Source organism: Nicotiana sylvestris, chromosome 11, assembly GCF_000393655.2.
Source record: "Nicotiana sylvestris chromosome 11, ASM39365v2, whole genome shotgun sequence".
Taxonomy (NCBI): Eukaryota; Viridiplantae; Streptophyta; class Magnoliopsida; order Solanales; family Solanaceae; genus Nicotiana; species Nicotiana sylvestris.
Genome location: NC_091067.1, coordinates 137,889,839 through 137,907,210, shown reverse-complemented (window position 1 = coordinate 137,907,210; position 17,372 = coordinate 137,889,839). Strand labels below are relative to the sequence as shown.

Genomic DNA, 17,372 nt, shown 5'->3' with positions numbered 1-17,372 from the left:
AAGTTAAAGCTTTTTGGCCTGATTGAGCCGCTCCTTGGCTATACTCCAGACCCATATGCAAAAGGATTTGATCCTGTTGTACGATGCATGTACCACTCTAATGTCCAAGAACATAGCATTAAAGACTGTCATTCTTTGAAAAAGGAAATAGAAAGAATGATTCAGGGAGGGGTAATTGTGATCAATGACAGTGACACGGGGCACGCGAATCCTCTTGAGAACTTGTTAACTGATGTTGATGATGCTGAAGTTGGTGATGGTCTTGGCAATATTGATATAGAGCTCAATGGCTAAAATGTCATGCTTGGTAGTTGGAAAGACACTCCATTTTGGGTCAGCCGGAGAGGATCTTTGATGGTTTATTTTGTTGTCATTTCTATTGTTTGGATTATTCTTAGGGTTGTAATCTGGATATTGTCTTGTGTCAAACCCTCTTGTCCCTCCATTTTGCCACAATGATTTACTTAGTTTGGTCCAGGTTTGTTTCATGGTGTACTTTGGTTTGTTTGCTTACTTTGTTATTCGAACCATTCCACCGTTAGTATAATGCAAATTTCGGTCTTTTATTATTTCCAGTAATTTTCTTTGTTTAGTTCTTCTATCCTTTTGTTGTGTCTTTTGTTCAAACACCGATTCTAGTGACATGACATGCGCACACAATTTTGGCCCAATCTTAAAAGCTGATCATTAAACCATTGAGAGGTAATCGAAACGTTTAAAGGAAATAAGAACAGATTGAGATTATTTGGAACCCGTGTCATATGGAACTGGGGCAAGTAAAACATAAAGAAAACCGTTAAATGCAAGGTTTGCCAAATTAACATGAGGGTCGTTCATAATAATGCGAGTGAGAGTGTTGCCCAACGGTGCTTTAGAGATGACAAATGAAAAAGCAAATGTGTGAATATAATTGTCAAGTCCAGCACCATCAGAAGAGGCTACAAAATTTTGTTTAATTGTGTTGTTTGCACTTGGCATGTTTGAAGACTGAAATGACGAAGGCATTTTGTTCTGCTACCTAAACACTTTATCCTTCGTTACCCCTTTTTGAGCCTTGTTTATTTTTTCTTTCATACCCCTCGTTCGGAATCAATAGCAACGACTAGAAAATACGAACATGGAAGATAAAGAAAAAAAAGAAGAGAGAAAGAAAAGAAAAACAGCAAAACGACAAAAGAAAAAAGAAAAAAAAGAAAAAAAGAAAAATGATAACAAAAACAAAAGAAAGTCAGAAGAAAACAGAGGAATTGTGAACTACGTTTAACCTAATTCCTCAAAGAGGATACGTAGGCGTTTCACGGCTTGGTCATAGGGTGCATGATGTGCATAATGTGCATAGTATGCATAATGTAACATAGTATAATAAAAATAAAAATCCCCAAGCAAGAAACTGGGGGCAAGGGTTGCGCTTGTAGTAAACAAATATGGTTCCGAAAGTTGTAATTTTGAACCCCAATTTGATTTGTTTTTCGAGCCTTTAATACCCTTTCTTTCTAGCCTATCCAAAACCCACATTACGGTCCAAATAAAGACCTTCTGATCAGTCTTCAAAAGATGTCGAGTCAGACAAATGCGAGTTTTACCGGTGAACATAACACTCTGTTCCACAGCAGAAAGGACTCTAATCCCCAGCAGAAAGAGTCATACCGACAACACTCAAAATCCCCAGCTGTAAAGTGATACAACTGAGAGAGTCTTATCGGTGAAAACCTTCACAGGTACCATAAGGCGAAGAAAGCTGAGAGAAAACCGAAATGAGAGAGGCTTGATAGTGAAAACCCTCCGGGGCACTACTAGTCGAATAAAGATTGAGAATCAGATGAAAATCATCAGACAGAAATGGTGAAAGGCGATTTGACGATGGAGGATAGGCCACATGTGCATGTCATGACCGTTAGAGTCGGTATCCGTGTTTGATAGGTTTTATATATAGTTTCTCTTGTTAGAGAGTCATCTTTTTCTTTTTGTCTTTTATTCCGTCCCTTTTTTTGTCTTTCTCCTTTCATAGAAAATTCCCCAGTAGAGTCTGTTTGGTCAAAGCAAGTGAGAAATGACTTCAAAATTTGCCATCAGCTTTCCAATATTGCAAGACGGGATCTGACAAGTACACCCAAGTGGTATAAGTCAGGAAGGAACATTCGTAAAACCCGTATCAAGAAAGGTATCCCCATCAAGATGAGATTGATAAAAGGGATGAGCCAGTGTCAACAATTAAATCATCCCCAGCAAGTTTTGATAGCATAATGGAACACAAAGCGGAGAAAGGAGAAAGAGGAAACCATCAGGAGTGGCATGACCGCTCACCATGTTTTTAAACTAACAAAATTCTCTTTGATTTGAAACAGGAAAAATGAATGTTATTGATGGCGGAAAGACAGGCCATAAAGAAGATCATCAAACCGGGGCAGAAAATTTTCTCATTGTGAAAATTTTCTTGAAGGCAGGTACCCATATGGGGAAGAGGAAAGATAAACACCAGTCTCAAGGGAGCTGATCTTTGAACCAGTGTTATCCCCAAGTTTTAATAAAGGAAGTTGTATCCCCAGCAGACAGAACAAAATGATTGAAACTTGTGTTCGGAAAGGCAAAGGGCCAGTATCGCTCCAGCAGGCTTCAGAAGAGTGGAGCACCAAATTTTGAAGGAATGAAAATTCCCCAGCAGTGTTATCCTCAACAGAGTTATCTCCAGTTATATCATTTTTATCTCCCGCAATGTTGAGAGAAAATAAAAGTTTTGAAGGAAGTGGTTTTGAAAAAAAGAAGGGGGGGGAGGAAAGAAGATTCCCCCAGCAGTATCATCCCCAGCAGGTAAGTAAATAATTCCCACCAATGTTATCCCCAGCAGTTTCGAGGGACGACAACACGAGAAAACAGTTCTGGAAGAAGGTAATTCATGAAGAAGGAAATGGTCCACGCATAGGAGACGCACTTCCTAAATTATTTTCTTTCATAGGAGATGCACTTCCTAGTTCAAAATCATTAAAGTTTCACCCATAGGAGACGCACTTCCTAAGTTTGTTTTACCCCAGGAGACGCACTTCCTAAATTATTTTTTTCATAGGAGACGCACTTCCTAAGTCTGTTTTACCCATAGGAGACGCACTTCCTAAGTCTGTTTTACCCATAAGAAACGCACTTCCTAAATTTAGTGTTACCAATAGGAGACGCACTTCCTAAGTTTAGTTTTACCAATAGGAGACGCACTTCCTGAGTTTAGTTTCACCAATAGGAGACGCACTTCCTATGTTTACTTTTACCCCATAGGAGACGCACTTCCTAAATTAAGATTTCACGCATAGGAGACGCACTTCCTAAATTATTTTCACTCATAGGAGACGCACTTCCTAGTTTAAAATCATTAAAATGTCACCCATAGGAGACACACTTCCTAAGTTTAATTTCATGCATAGGAGACGCACTTCCTGAATTAAGTTTTCATTATTAGGAGACGCACTTCCTAGTTTAAAATCGTTAAAATTCCACCCATAGGAGACGCACTTCCTAAGTTTATTCTACCCCTAGGAGACACACTTCATAGTCTGGGTCGTTCAGGTTTTATTTTTTCTTTAGGAGACACACTTCCTAGTCTGGTTCATTTAAGATTTCATTCGTAGGAGACGCATTTCTTGGTTTGAGTCATTGAGATTTTACCCATAGGAGGCACACTTCCTAAAATTGATAGTTCATTTATAGGAGACGCACCTCCTAGTTTGGCTTTTTCAGGTTATATTTTATTTCAGGAGACGCACTTCCAGAATAGAGATTTCACCCTTAGGAGATGCACTTCCTAGTTTGATTCATGTTAAGTTCGGCCATATGAGACGCACTTCCTAGTCTAGTTTATTGAAGTTTTACCTGTAGGAGACGCACTTCCTAATCAAGGTCTTTCAAGTTTTTTAGGAGACGCACTTCCTAAATCGAGATTTTATTCATAGGAGACGCACTTCCTAGTTCTAGTCACTGAAGTTTTCACCCCAAGGAGACGCACTTCCTAGTTTAGTTCATTTCGATTCAACCATAGAAGACGCACTTCCTAGTTTGCGTCGTTGAGGTTTTATTTTAGCAGACACATTTGCTAGCAAGAGTTTTTTTGGTTTTACTCGTAGGAGATGCATATCCTAGTCTAGTCTTTAATTTACTCTCATCATTGCATCAGTAATATGAGTGGGTTACAATTTTGCTAACGACTCACAAATCTTCCCAGTGCGAACTGGGTTAGGAAATTTCGTTTGTTTTGGTTGTAGGATCCCGCCTGGAGAACAGAGGCTAAATTATTTTGAGAAAAATTGTTGAAGTCAGGAGCCCGCCTGGAGAATGGAGGCTGAATATATTTTTGAAAATAGAAGAAGTCAGGAGCCCGCCTGGAGAATGGAGGCTGATTTATTCTTAAGAAATTGTTGAAGTCAGGAGCCCGCCTGTAGAACGGAGGTTGTTAAATTTTAAGTTGGATTCAGGAGACCGCCTGGAGAATGGAGGCTGAATTATTTTTAAGAAGTTGTTGAAGTCAGGAGCCCGCCTGGAGAACGGAGACTGAATTATTTTTAAAAATTGTTGAAGTCAGGAGCCCGCCTGGAGAATGGAGGTGATAAAATTTAAGAAGTTGAAGAAGTCAGGAGCCCGCCTGGAGAATGGAGGCTGATTTATTCTTAAGAAACTATTGAAGTCAGGAGCCCGCCTGTAGAACGGAGGTTGTTAAATTTTAAGTTGGAGTCAGGAGCCCGCCTGGAGAATGGAGGCTGAATTATTTTAAAGAAGTTGTTGAAGTCAGTAGCCCGCTTGGAGAACGGAGGCTGAATTATTTTTAAAATTGTTGAAGTCAGGAGACCGCCTGGAGAATGAAGGTGTTAAAATTCAAGAAGTTGAAGAAGTCAGGAGCCCACCTGGAGAATGGAGGTGATAGAATTTAAGAAATTGTTGAAGTCAGGAGCCCGTCTGGAGAACGGAGGTTGTTAAATTTTAAGTTGAAGAAGTCAGGAGCCCGCCTGTAGAACGGAGGTTGTTAAATTCAAGTTGATGAAGTCAGGAGTCCGCCTGTAGAACAGAGGAATATCTTTCAAGATCAAGTAGTAACCCACTGGAAGGTAGAAGGTTACAACAAAAATCCCCAACATTCAATCCAAGCTGGAAATAGCAGGAAAAAAAAAGAATCCAAAGTGCAGAAGGGTAGAAAAGATGTGCTCTGCTCAGTAGTTGGTTGAGGTCGCAAGAACTGCAAGCCTGGTCCTGATCCGGAAAGTTGAAGAAGGATGAACTAGCATCTACAACTAGCAAGTTTTCAAGGTTCAAATCCAAAGTCTACATGAAGCACCATTCAAGATTCGAGACCAAGTTTCAGAAGACTTATAGATAGGAATCGTTGTAACTAGTAGCTGATAGGCTTAGTTAGTTTTCTTCATCTTTCATTTTTGTAATAGCAGGACCGCAGACCGGAACCTCAACGGAATGACACCTCGATCGGCTCTTCACCTCGGTACACTCTACCATCTCTCTCATTTCCGAACTACATGTGGCCTGATTCCTCTATAACCAAGGATATGTAGGCAGCTCAGATACCAGGGCTCGGTCACATTCCTTTTCTTTTCCTTTAGTTTAGTCCCTCCAAATAAGGGTCGGGTCAGAAACATGTCTAGTCGTTCTTTGTCGGAAAACTCTTCGTGTTTCCAGTCAAAGAGGGGCAGCTGTAGACATGTGATTTTTGACCCTTCCCAAGAATTTTCACATTTTTAGCGTAAATATTTAATTTAGGTCTAATATAGCTATTTTAGCTAATTTTGACTATTTTACCTTATTTCGTCACAAAAAGAAAAATTACAAAAAAATATATATATATTTTAGTTTATGCGTTTCTCATAAATTTGAAAAATACAAAAATAGTACCTTATTTTTGTATTTTATATAATTTCGAAAATTACAAAAAATAGTTACTAATGTCTTGCAGCCATTTTAATCTTTTGAAAATACAAAATTAGTACTTTGTATTTTTTTTATCTTCATATAATTTTGAAAATTACAAAAAATGGTTTCGTTAACGTTTTATAGTCATTTTAATCTTTAGAAAACACACAAAAAAAAATAATACTTTATATTTTATCTTTATATAAAAACGAAAATCACAAAAATAGTTTTATTAATGTTTTGTAGCTATTTTAATCTTGAAAAAATATTAAAAAATAGTTTTGTTTTAAATGTCAGTCTTATTTTGGTAGTTATTTTACTTACATAGGATTAATTGAACAACGTCGTGTTCTTATTCTCGGGTCTGGGCAAAAGAATAATATTTGGGTTCAAACTACCCGTTTTTAGGCCTAATTTTCGGACCTAACTCATAACAATCCAAACCCACCACACCTTACACCAACTCCAAGATAATGGGGGACATCTTTTGAAAAAGGAGGTGTGACACCGGTAATATCAAAACATACCAATTACTCTTTGATTAATTTAAACTAACATTATTAGATGACTTGAACTATTGGAATTGACTGTGTGTAATACAAAGCCATTTTTGTTTTTTACTCTTTTTACGACTTGTCGAAGAAATACGTCAATGCTTAAAAAACCGACATTAGGCTAACATCAATCACTAACATTCGCGAATATTAGTTACTAACATTATTCACATGTTTGTAGAAATAGATTCAACAGTCCAGTTTATGCATTCCGCAGGCATTTGCATGATATTAATGAATGAGATATCCTAATATACAAATCAGTAGAAAAACTAGATCAAACTTAAAGCTTCAAATCTTCATGTATATTCATGCTTATGTTTTCGGCTTACAAATGACCAAGGTTACAGCTATGTACCTGGAAATGGCAATACAAGAAGATGAAAGAGCAGTCAGCAACAGTAATAACACAGCAAAATACAGCAGCAGAAAGCCCAACACAGTAGCTTCAACACCTCAATCCAGAAATCCCAGCAACACGAAGAAAACTAGTAAAAATGGAGAAGAAAAATAGTCCGGAAATCTCTATTTGTTTTCTCTTTCTAGCTTTGAACTCTCTCTGGTGTTCTTCCGCTCTCAATATTTCAGAAAATTTGGTTATATTTTTTTTACTCTCTGCAAAATGAATTCTGTCCATGTATATCAAGTGTATCCAGAGTGTATATCGAGTGTATACCGCATTCTCCGCCCCCTCTTTTTTTTCTTCTCTCTATCTATTTTTTCCTCTTTTTTGAACCCCCTTCTTCCTAAATTTTCTCTTCTATTTATAGCAAAATTTTAGAAATTTTCAGATTTGTTTTTTTTTTTTTTTATTTTTTAATTAAAAGAAATCCCACTTACAAATTGCTTTTATTTTTTTAGAAAAAGAAATCCCACCTTTATTTACTTTTATTTTTAAAATTCCAACTTTAATTACTTTTATCTTATTTAAAATCCCACTTTTTATTTTTTTTTAAAAGAGAATCTCACTTTATTTAACTTTTCTTTAAAAAAACAAACCACTATCTTTTCTTTTTCTTTTAAAAATGCTACTTTCAATTACTTTAAATTTTTTAAATTTTCAGATACCTTTATATTTATTTTTTAATTCCAACCTTCTTTTACTTTTTAATTTTTTTAAAATTTCCACAAAACTTTTTATTTTTTAAAATTTTCTACATTCTTTTGCTTTTTTTAAAAGATAATTCCACCTATTTTTACTTTTATATTTTTTATTCAATACTTCCCTTTTTCTTATTTTTTAAATCATTCCCGAAATTATTTTTTTTTTTTTAAAAAAAATAAATATTTTCGGATTTTTTTTATATAAAATAAAAACAAAAAATAATAAAATAAATATTAATAGTGATAATTCACCTTTTAATTTTTTTTGGTATTTTTATCCTATAATAAAAAGTGTAATAAAGCTAAAATAATAGTAGGTTAAAACCTCCTAAAATATTTACATAAAAGAAGTGATAAAAAATTAAATATTGTCAAAAATTAGGTGTTCACAGCATGGTTCCGTGAGATGGGTGATTGATGAAAATATCCTTATCAGACTGCATTTTTATCTTAAATCAAAAAATTTACGCATCGAAAAAAGCTCTTTTAGGAATAATAGTACCGGTTCTATAACAAGGGTGATAAATAAAAATATCTTTTTCTCTCATATATCTTGATTTGAGAATCTTACGCTGCGAAAAAAATCCTTTAAAAGTAAATATAGTCTGGCTTCGTGAGATGAGTGGTAGACAAAATATTCTTGTCAATTCTCACTTTTATCTTGATTTGAGAACCCTACGTACGTCGCTAAAATGTTTCTTAAAAATTAAGCATAGTACGGTTTCGTGAGATGGGTGGTAGACAAAATATTCTTGTCAATTCTCGCTTTTATCTTGATTTGAGAATCATGCGTACGTCGCGAAAAAATTTCTTACAAATTAAGCATAATACGGTTTCGTGAGATGGGTGGTAGACAAAAGCGTCTCTGTCAAATCTCACTCTTATCTCGATTTGAGAATCTTACGCAGCAAAAAAAGTTTCTTTAGAAGTAAGCATACCGTTTCGAGAGACGGGTGTTGGAGTTAGACAATGAAATGTTCTTATCAAAGCTCCTATTGTTTTTATTTGAATCTTATGCGGTAAAGCGAACTCTCCTGTTACACGTGTTGCATCTGAACCCCTAATTGGTCCATTATATTGGTGGATTCTCTGATTTTGTCGGAATTAATTCTCCACGAGAACTAAAAAGCTAGAAAACAAGATGCTTATAAGCAAAATAAGGAAAAAATTCATTTGCACATAATATTTATACTAAACCAATAATAGCATGACATGTATCTTCTATATATACTTTGATCACTTAAACATAATTAATTAATATGAATTTTTATCTCAATTTATTACTTAATGATGATAATCTGATATGCATAGTATGATATAAATGCCTAGTGCGAATAAATTTTTTCACCAAAAGTAATTCATGCGTGTGAAAACTTTTTTAAGGGTCAAAGAGAGAAGCATAGAGGTATAAGTTCTTTGTGTTGGAAGCAAAACTAATAAATGGAAAACAGATAGTAATTGTGATGTATTATGAAAGTGTCAAATCCATCGTTCTTTTCACCTAACGTCAGAAGCCAAAAAGCTAATTTATGTCATTTTCAACACAGAATTGGAAAAATATTTAGCGGCTTAGTAAGTATATTAGTAATAAAATTACAGCTCAAGTCAAAATTATGAATCAATTCTAATGGAATCAGATTCAAGAAATTATCAGAATGGACTAGCTATCAAACCCTGTCCACCAAAGGGATAGCATTAAAGTTTTCTAATAATAGCATTCTTTCATCATGTCTAGGCAGCTATTTTTGGCTATGAAAGATTCTCGATCAGGTCATGTAGGAACAAGGTTTAAGTATATCGATTTGTTAGGATACCTTACTTGTATACATTACTGCAGTTTCACTTGATATCTATCCTAATGATAAATTTCATGTCTCGCTGTGACTTTCACTTGAATTCTAAAAAAAACTTGGCACTCCATCCATGTAGGGATAGAGAACCCGCCGTTGTCTCAATTGTGCTACCGAAGGCTCTAAGGAAGCCGAGATAGGAGAGCACTCATCTTTGGTGAGCTTACTACTTAGATGCTTTCGGTAGTTATCCCCTCCGAACTTGAGCGTTTGTATTGGGCACGATAACTGGTGCACTTGTGTCCGTACAAGTTTTTCCCTTGATAATTTGAATTTCTAATATGGCGAAACAGATAAAAATTTATTCATACTCGATATTTACATCATATTAATGAATGCAAGAAATATCTTTAGTACACAAATTTATCACTTTATTATGGTTAATTAAAAATATTTTTACTTTAATTTTTAGCTATTAAGATTAAATTATTTAATGTGGTGCAAACACGAATATGAATAAGTATTTACCATCCAAAAGGTGTGTTCCAACTAATAATTAGATATGGATTTATGATGATCTAGCTGTCGAAATCATTTTCTTTTCTAGGATTCTATGCTTTTAGTTGGTTCTAACAATCTGCTGATCTAGAGAATTTAAGAACTGCATAAATTCCATCATAATTTGATACTCTGATTCATTTTTACTCGGCATGTATACTAAAAATAAATTTTTATTTTTATTTATCACTTTATGCATATTAAGAGAAGACAATTTTTTTTCCTATTATACCCACAATATTTATTACATATTTTAAATTATTTTCTCAAATCCAATAAAATATCCATCAATTAATATGAATATCATGATAAATTATGTACTTTATTTATTATTTTTTAAGGGGATTGAAAAGTTAAAACGTGTAGGCAAATGCGAACAGAGGGAGGGAGTATTTAATATAACTCACATAGCATCTCCCAATTTATTATTAGAAAAATAAGCACACAATTTCCAACGAGATAAGTCAATAGGTCATATCTAGACTTCCAGACTCAATAATTTAATATTTTTATTGGATATGAGAATCTGATATTCTATTATTCTTGTAGCAATATCTTTGTCAGTTGCCACTTTAAAAGAAAGCAGTAACTTGAAATAATTAATTACACATCTTATATCACATTATACAAAATTTAGTTGTTGGCACTGATAGGAAAACAAAATAGATATTAAAAGTAGTATGGATATTTGAAAATCGACTAAATCGATCGAACCATACCGTATCGAACCAATTTTTAGATTTTTTTTAATAAAACTGTAGGTTTTTATATAAATATATAACCGTACCGATAATTAGGGTAAGTTTTTATTTTATAAAAATAAAACCGAAAAAAATACTGAACCGTACCGAATAAATTTACAATGTGAAAAATATATTTATATATTACGTTTAAAAATGATAAAGCATTAAAAAAAAATTCGGGACCTTGGAATTATGAAATAGTTACAAGCCAACAAGTAATTAAACTTAAAATCCTAATTTTCAAATCTATTATGCTACTCCTATTGAAACTAAATTATTTCCAACATATTCACTAGCAAAACACAAGGTATTGTAGCGATTATGAGTAGAAAACTACAATGTATTGAATATGTTTTCTCTCGTATGATTTAGATTTTTCTTTTTGAATATTTAATCTTCTATAGACTTTATTCTTGAGACCCATCTTGGTTAATATCTTTTCACTCGTATGATTTATATTTTTTGTATTTGCTTAGTTTCTTTTACGTTAATGTAGAATAATTGATGAATCTATACTCTATCAATCTTTTATATTTTCTTAATTTATCACCTTTTAAACTGTAAAAATATCTAGAGAGTTTTGCTAAGTCCTATAAAAGTACGTATGTTACTGCATTCTACTTCTAATAGTAATTTTTACATGGCATTTTAAAAAAATTACCGAATATTTACCGAACCGTACCGATACCAAAGAGAAACCGACATGATTGGGACGGTTTCGAAAAGTCTAATTTTAATTATACATAATAGAATAACCGAAAAATTAGTATGATACAAATATTATAAAATAACCGACCGAACCGAACCATTGACACCCCTAATTAAAAGTAAAGGCTTTCTAACATTTGTTATTTGTTTTGTCAAGGCTGCCAATAATAAAAAATTATTTCTTTTGTTTTTTCGTCTTCTTTTGTTAAAATAATTCAACTATGCAAACCTTTATTTGCTAACTATTTTTTAAGTTAAACTTTAGGAGGAAAAAATATAAAATATACGATAAACCATAAGATTGTTGTGCTTTCTCTTGAATCACCCACGCAATATTTGCGCATATTGTGATTTGAAATAGATTGTTTAACTACTACTGCTACTCTGCTAGTATTGCTCCGTGTGTGAGCAAAAACTTCATTTTATATGTTTGAGCCGGTCAATGATAATAAAAGCCGTTGAAGGTCGTCGATATGATTTCAAAAGGTCGAAATCAAAGCTAAAAGATAAAGCGAGGCCAAGGTCGAACCAGATCAGCAGGAGGATTAACCCCGATTTTCTAGTAATCTAATTGTATAAAATCCCAATTTTCTAGTAATCTAATTGTATAAAACCAAAATTTATTTTTTGGGTCGTACACTTTGTTGAACATGGATGTTCGAATACTAAGAATTTAAAACAGTCATAAAGTTTTGAAATTCTCAAATTTTATCATAGGGGTCGTTTAAATGATGTATTTTACGAGTTCTATTTTATTCTTATTGGACCTTGTTGTAATAAATTCTAAAATTTAATTGTTTCTTTAACTACTTTATTAGAGTCTAAGAATTCAATTTTCCTCAAATATGTTTAACTAAAATGCCAAAATCAAAAGGAGATTACATTGAATCATAATGTGAACATATAGACAAATTTGAAAAACACCTCTTTAGAATGTTGAAGCATTTCATCCTCTCTTTATACCCCAATAATAAAACTGAAAACAAGAAAAGAGAGATGAGGTTCTCCAAATTGAACATGAGGAGATAAGAGCAAAGAAACTTAGCTCAGAAAATCCGGCCAAAAAATTATGGAATAGATGCTTTTTCTGCTATCTTTTATTTATTCTTTCTTTTAAATAATTTAAAGGATTCTTTTATTACAATAATCCCTGTTTGTACAAGGAAAGTATCATTTTCTTGCTACTAGTGTGATTTGAGTTGTATAAGGTCGAAATCAGGGCGTCTCGGTTTCGTAGGCTCGGGGAGTTGCTTTGAGAATAAGCTTAAAAGGGATCTGGCTCGAGCCCGATGGTGGAGTATAGAACTTAAAGATCGAAGTGCTCGATGAAAATCAAGGCCGAGTATGACCAACCTCGAGATAACACCATTATGATTCAGTAACAGAAAGAGCGAGATTCCCGCAACGGCCCGAAGATCCCGGTTTAAATTCCGAAACGGATTTGTACTTGGCGGTTAGACAACTGTCCAATAAGATTCCCTACTATAATTAAAAGTGTACCTTATTTAGGATCTCCCCCAACCCCTCCCCCGGCTACTATATAAAGGGGAGCCCATTCATTTGTAACACATTATTCATTGACAAGAGAATATACATTCATCACTTTTTTAATTAATGTTCGTCATAGTTGCCTTAAATTTTACCGTTCTTACTAACCTATCTCGAGGCTATCACAACTCGAGGTCAAGACTGGGCTTGCACATCGGTTTGACTTGATTTATTCTTCAATTTATATATTATATTCCTTGTTTAACAATTGGTATTGGACTAAATCACGTATCTTTAAAACCACAATATAAGTTTAATTGTTACTCGAATTTTAGGGTAAACAGTTTGGCGCCCACTATGGGGCTAAGGATAATAGTGATTATTTCAATGTTGATTCTGATAACACACGTTATTTTTACACTTGTTCTTGTCAAAGATTTTTTGTTCTCAGGTTAAATCATGTCAAACTCACAAAACGCACTCATACATGGTGATGACGGTCTTGGATTTCACGGGGAAAACGATAACGTAATTGATTCAGGAGTCGGGGTGCCACCGACTAACCCTGGGGAAGTGCCGATTGCCGATCCAGTGGATGTCAGTTCGCACATTTCTTTGAATGCGGACTTAGGCGTGGACCCCAAAGGGAGTGTGCGCAGGGAAGGCCGATATGGTGGCCAAGGAACATAGGGCGTAGGAGATGGGGGAGTTAGTCTTTAGGTAATATTCGAGATGCTACAAGCTCAACAGGCCGCTATTGCTCAGCTTCAGAGTTAACATAGAACTCTGAGTGTAGTCGAGCCGAAAATCACTCACCGTACCGAGCCAGTGCCGGAAAGGACGAATGGTAACGAATCAGGAGATGATCCTACAATTATGAAAATGCTCGAAGAGTTCACCAAAAGAATTGAGTCGGGAGAAAAGAAAATCAAAGATAATGACAAAAAAAAGTAAAAACATACAACTCCTGAGTCGATCAGATACCAGGGGCACCTCCGATCTTAAAGGGTTTGGATTCAAAAAAAATCGTGCTAAAGCCTTTTCCTCAGAGTGCGGCTCTGAAGCCTATTCCTAAGAAGTTCCGTATGCCGGATATACTGAAATAAAATGGGACCACAGATCTAATGAACATATCACATCGTACACATGCATGATAAAGGGAAATGACTTAGAAGGCAATGGGATTGAGTCTGTTTTGCTGAAAAAATTTGAGGAAACTCTATCAAAGGGAGCAATGATTTGGTATCACAACTTGCCACTGAATTCCATCGACTCATTTGCTATGTTAGCAGATTCTTTTGTGAAGGCACACACCGGGGCCATAAAGATCGCAACAAGAAAATCGGACGCTTTCAAGATAAGACAAAGGGATAACGAAATGCTGAGGGAGTTCGTGTCCCGATTTCAAATGGAACGCATGGATTTACCACCAGTAACAAATGATTGGGCCATTCAAGCTTTCACTCAGGGGTTAAACGAGCGTAGTTCGATAGCATCATGTCAGTTGAAGCAAAATTTGATCGAGTATCCATCTGTAACTTGGGCAGATGGGCACAATCGATATCAATCAAAGATCAGGGTCGAGGAAGACCAGTTAGGAGCCCCTTCGGGTTCAGTTCATGTAAATAGATTGGCAGTTAAAGCCCCGAGGGACACGGACATGGAGCCAATGTCGAACAGGGAACGATATCAACCATATGCCACATATCGAAGGAACAATGGCTTGGGACGCAATCCATCCCAGAACGATCAAAGAAATGATCGAGGACAAAATTCTCGGGGACTTATGAGCAAAAGTGATTTTGATAAGCATGATGATCCCGTGGTTTCTCGATAGTCGTATTTGACGGTGATCCTTATGCGGCTTTTGAGTTATAACATTTAATGCTCTGATGGGCTGACATCATGATGATGATGCTTAAGGCGTAGGATTTCAAAATCGTTTCCTATCACTTTATTCTAGGAAACACGGGGACTATCTGTATGCGGTAGAAATCGGCGGTTCGATTTTACAATCATCAGGGCATCCCAAGGGTTTTTAGTGGTCGACTTCGAGGGTTCTCGATGATCGACTTTGAGGCAATGTAACTTAGTGGTTTGGACGAATCAAGTTGAAGTTCTCAAGGTGCGTGCATATAGCTGGTCAAATCTAGTAGACTAGTTAGAAAAACGAATCTAGGCATTAAATGGCTGTACCAGCCTCATATCTTTGTAATTAATGCATTTGTACTATGTTGGGATTCCCCCTCTTATATAAAGGGGATCCTTGTCATTTTGTAGGGATCTGTTGCTCAATACTAAATACACAAGAACATTCTCTCGGCTCTCTAACACATTCTCTTGATCTCATTACTTCATTTATTGCTCATATTTATTGTGTTCTACTTATAGTTCATCATTTATTGTGTTCTACTTATAGTTCATCATTTATTGCTTATTATTGGCCATAAAGAGCCGTCATTGATTTATTTGCAATGAATGCTTTGTCTTTTATAAGGCATAGTTGAGCGTGATCACTATGCCCCAAAGTTCAAACCTTATCCGAACTCGACCATTGCAACTTCAAGGAAGCCATCTGAGACAAAGTCTCGAACACGCCGTTCAAAGCATGAAACTATGCCAAAATTTTGCAAGGCAATAAATATGTTCAAAAAAATTGAGAAGGCATTCAAGAAAATTTTTCTTTTATATATTTGAAAAAAAAGATATGTACAAGAGACCGACAAGAAGTCTTACAAAAAGAAAAAGAAAAGGAAAAATCCTAACTATGTGGGGGCTGGTTTCTCCATCGGGAGCAGCTTCCTCTTCGGGCCCCTCATCATTGTCAGACCCACCTTGGTTGCCTTCATCATTATCATCGTCGGAGGAGGAGATGAGAAATCTAGCATCAGCCTCGTGCGCTTTTGCTTGAGCTATATCTTCAAAGAGGTCGTAACCTCGAGTGTGGATTTCCGCGAGGGTCTCCCTCCAGGATTGGTACTTGGCCAGATCATTACTCCGCTGCTCTCTATCGAAGGCTTCCCTTAGCTGCATTTGTGCAGCCTCAGTGTCTCTTAAGTACACAACAACAGTTTTGTCAGCCGTGACCTTCGTCTTCTTGACCTCTGCCCTGGCCTCGGCAAGCTTGACCTCGAGCTCATCGATCCTTTTGACCTGGGTCGAGCTTTTCTCTTTAACGCCGAGAAGTTGGGCCTCAGCCGATGCCAGTTTGGCCAAATCAGCCTCCTTCTCCGCAGCAAGGCGGTCCATATTCTCCTTCCACCGATTGCAGTCAGCCTTGATCTGATCGACTTCCTTTCGAAGCAGCTTGATCCTCTCAAGTTTTTGCTGCAGCTGAGACACTGAAGTATTAGCCTTCACAGTTGGGTCGAGTAGACCATACTCTTTCAAAATGACAGTTACCTACTTGTCTAGCTCGGCCTCATCCTTACGAGCCTTGTCCAAGTCTGTCCGAAGGTCGCTAAGCTCCTCCTCCTTTTGATTGCAAAGGAGCTTCAAAGCGTTCCTCTCATCCGATGTTTTCTGGAGCTCGGCCTCATATTGGCTCAGGTCGGCCCTAAACCTAGTGAAAGCCTATATAGAAAAAAGATTACAAGTTAGAGTAAAGGGAGAAGAAGGAAAGGAAAATTACAATAATAGGAATTAAGGCTTACTTGAGATAAAAGGCATTGTGCCTCTTCGAAGAGGGTAGATGCGTCACTGAGATCAATGGCATCATCGACCCCGGTAAAGCAATTCCGGAAGGGATCCTCTTCATTGGGGACTCCGCCTAAGTCAGGCATCTGTAGAGCCCGAGCTTCCCTTATGGCCTCCTCAGAATAAGCCGGTGGAGAGGGAGAGTGACCTAATGTCACAACCCCGAGCAAATCACTCGGGGCATTCTATTCAGTACTGGGGATCTCGGAACCTGCCCCCTCTAGTGTACTTGTTGATAGCCGAGGAACAATCTCGACCTCGAGTGACTCAGGAGTTTTGCCCGTATCTTTCTTCGAAGCCTTTTCATCACGAGGCAAAGTTTCCGTCTCGGAGGGCTTGGCAACTTCAACCGGCTTCCTGGCTCGGGCCACCAGCGCTGAGTCTTCACCCTCGTCTTCTTCTTCATCATTCAACTGGTGGACTAAGTCTATATCCACAGGAATGAGATTCCTCCTGCGTCTTCGAGTAGAAGCCCTTTTATCTTGAGGGTCTTCGGGCTTCGAGACCCTTTTTCTCTTATTATCTTTCCCCGATTTCGGAATTGGGGACTCGATCTCTTTCCCAGGTGGGGCCGGACTCATTTCAGAGACATCTCCAATGCCAGCATGAATGAGAATTAGGTATGAGTAAAGAAACATCTTCGATAAAGAGGAAAGCATCAAAAACTTACAAGAAGAACTTACCATGGTGTTTGACTTCCCATCTGCCCCTCGCCAAATCATGCCAGCGACGTTCATCATACGAGGAGGTCGGAGCTAGTTTTCGGGCCCAGTCTTCGAGGTCGGTGATCGCATGGGGCATCCAAGTGACCACTACAAAAAAGATAAAGGTATCAT

At 36.5% G+C, this 17,372-nt stretch overlaps 2 protein-coding genes across 2 annotated transcripts; one reads left to right on the top strand and one right to left on the bottom strand.

Annotated features, from left to right (window-relative positions):
- Positions 1-13,990: 13,990 nt before the first annotated feature.
- Positions 13,991-14,677, top strand: LOC138881723 (uncharacterized). The gene has a single exon (XM_070161972.1). The coding sequence runs from the start codon at positions 13,991-13,993 to the stop codon at positions 14,675-14,677; it is 687 nt and encodes a 228-aa protein (XP_070018073.1).
- Positions 14,678-15,370: 693 nt separating this feature from the next.
- Positions 15,371-17,222, bottom strand: LOC138881722 (kinesin-like protein KIN-14N). Its single transcript, XM_070161971.1, has 5 exons — positions 16,766-17,222; positions 16,494-16,684; positions 16,272-16,413; positions 15,607-16,181; positions 15,371-15,454 (listed from the first exon to the last, which is right to left on the bottom strand). The coding sequence occupies exons 1-5, from the start codon at positions 17,220-17,222 to the stop codon at positions 15,371-15,373; spliced, it is 1,449 nt and encodes a 482-aa protein (XP_070018072.1).
- Between the last annotated feature and the right edge of the window lie 150 nt (positions 17,223-17,372).

Coding starts and splice junctions, on each gene's coding strand:
- LOC138881723 (XM_070161972.1), top strand. CDS start 13,991: ATGATAAAGGGAAATGACTTAGAAGGCAATGGGATTGAGTCTGTTTTG.
- LOC138881722 (XM_070161971.1), bottom strand. CDS start 17,222: ATGGTAAGTTCTTCTTGTAAGTTTTTGATGCTTTCCTCTTTATCGAAG. Junction 16,685..16,765: donor TGTTCCTCGGCTATCAACAA/GTACACTAGAGG, acceptor TTGTGACATTAG/GTCACTCTCCCTCTCCACCG. Junction 16,182..16,271: donor GACAGACTTGGACAAGGCTC/GTAAGGATGAGG, acceptor CTAATACTTCAG/TGTCTCAGCTGCAGCAAAAA.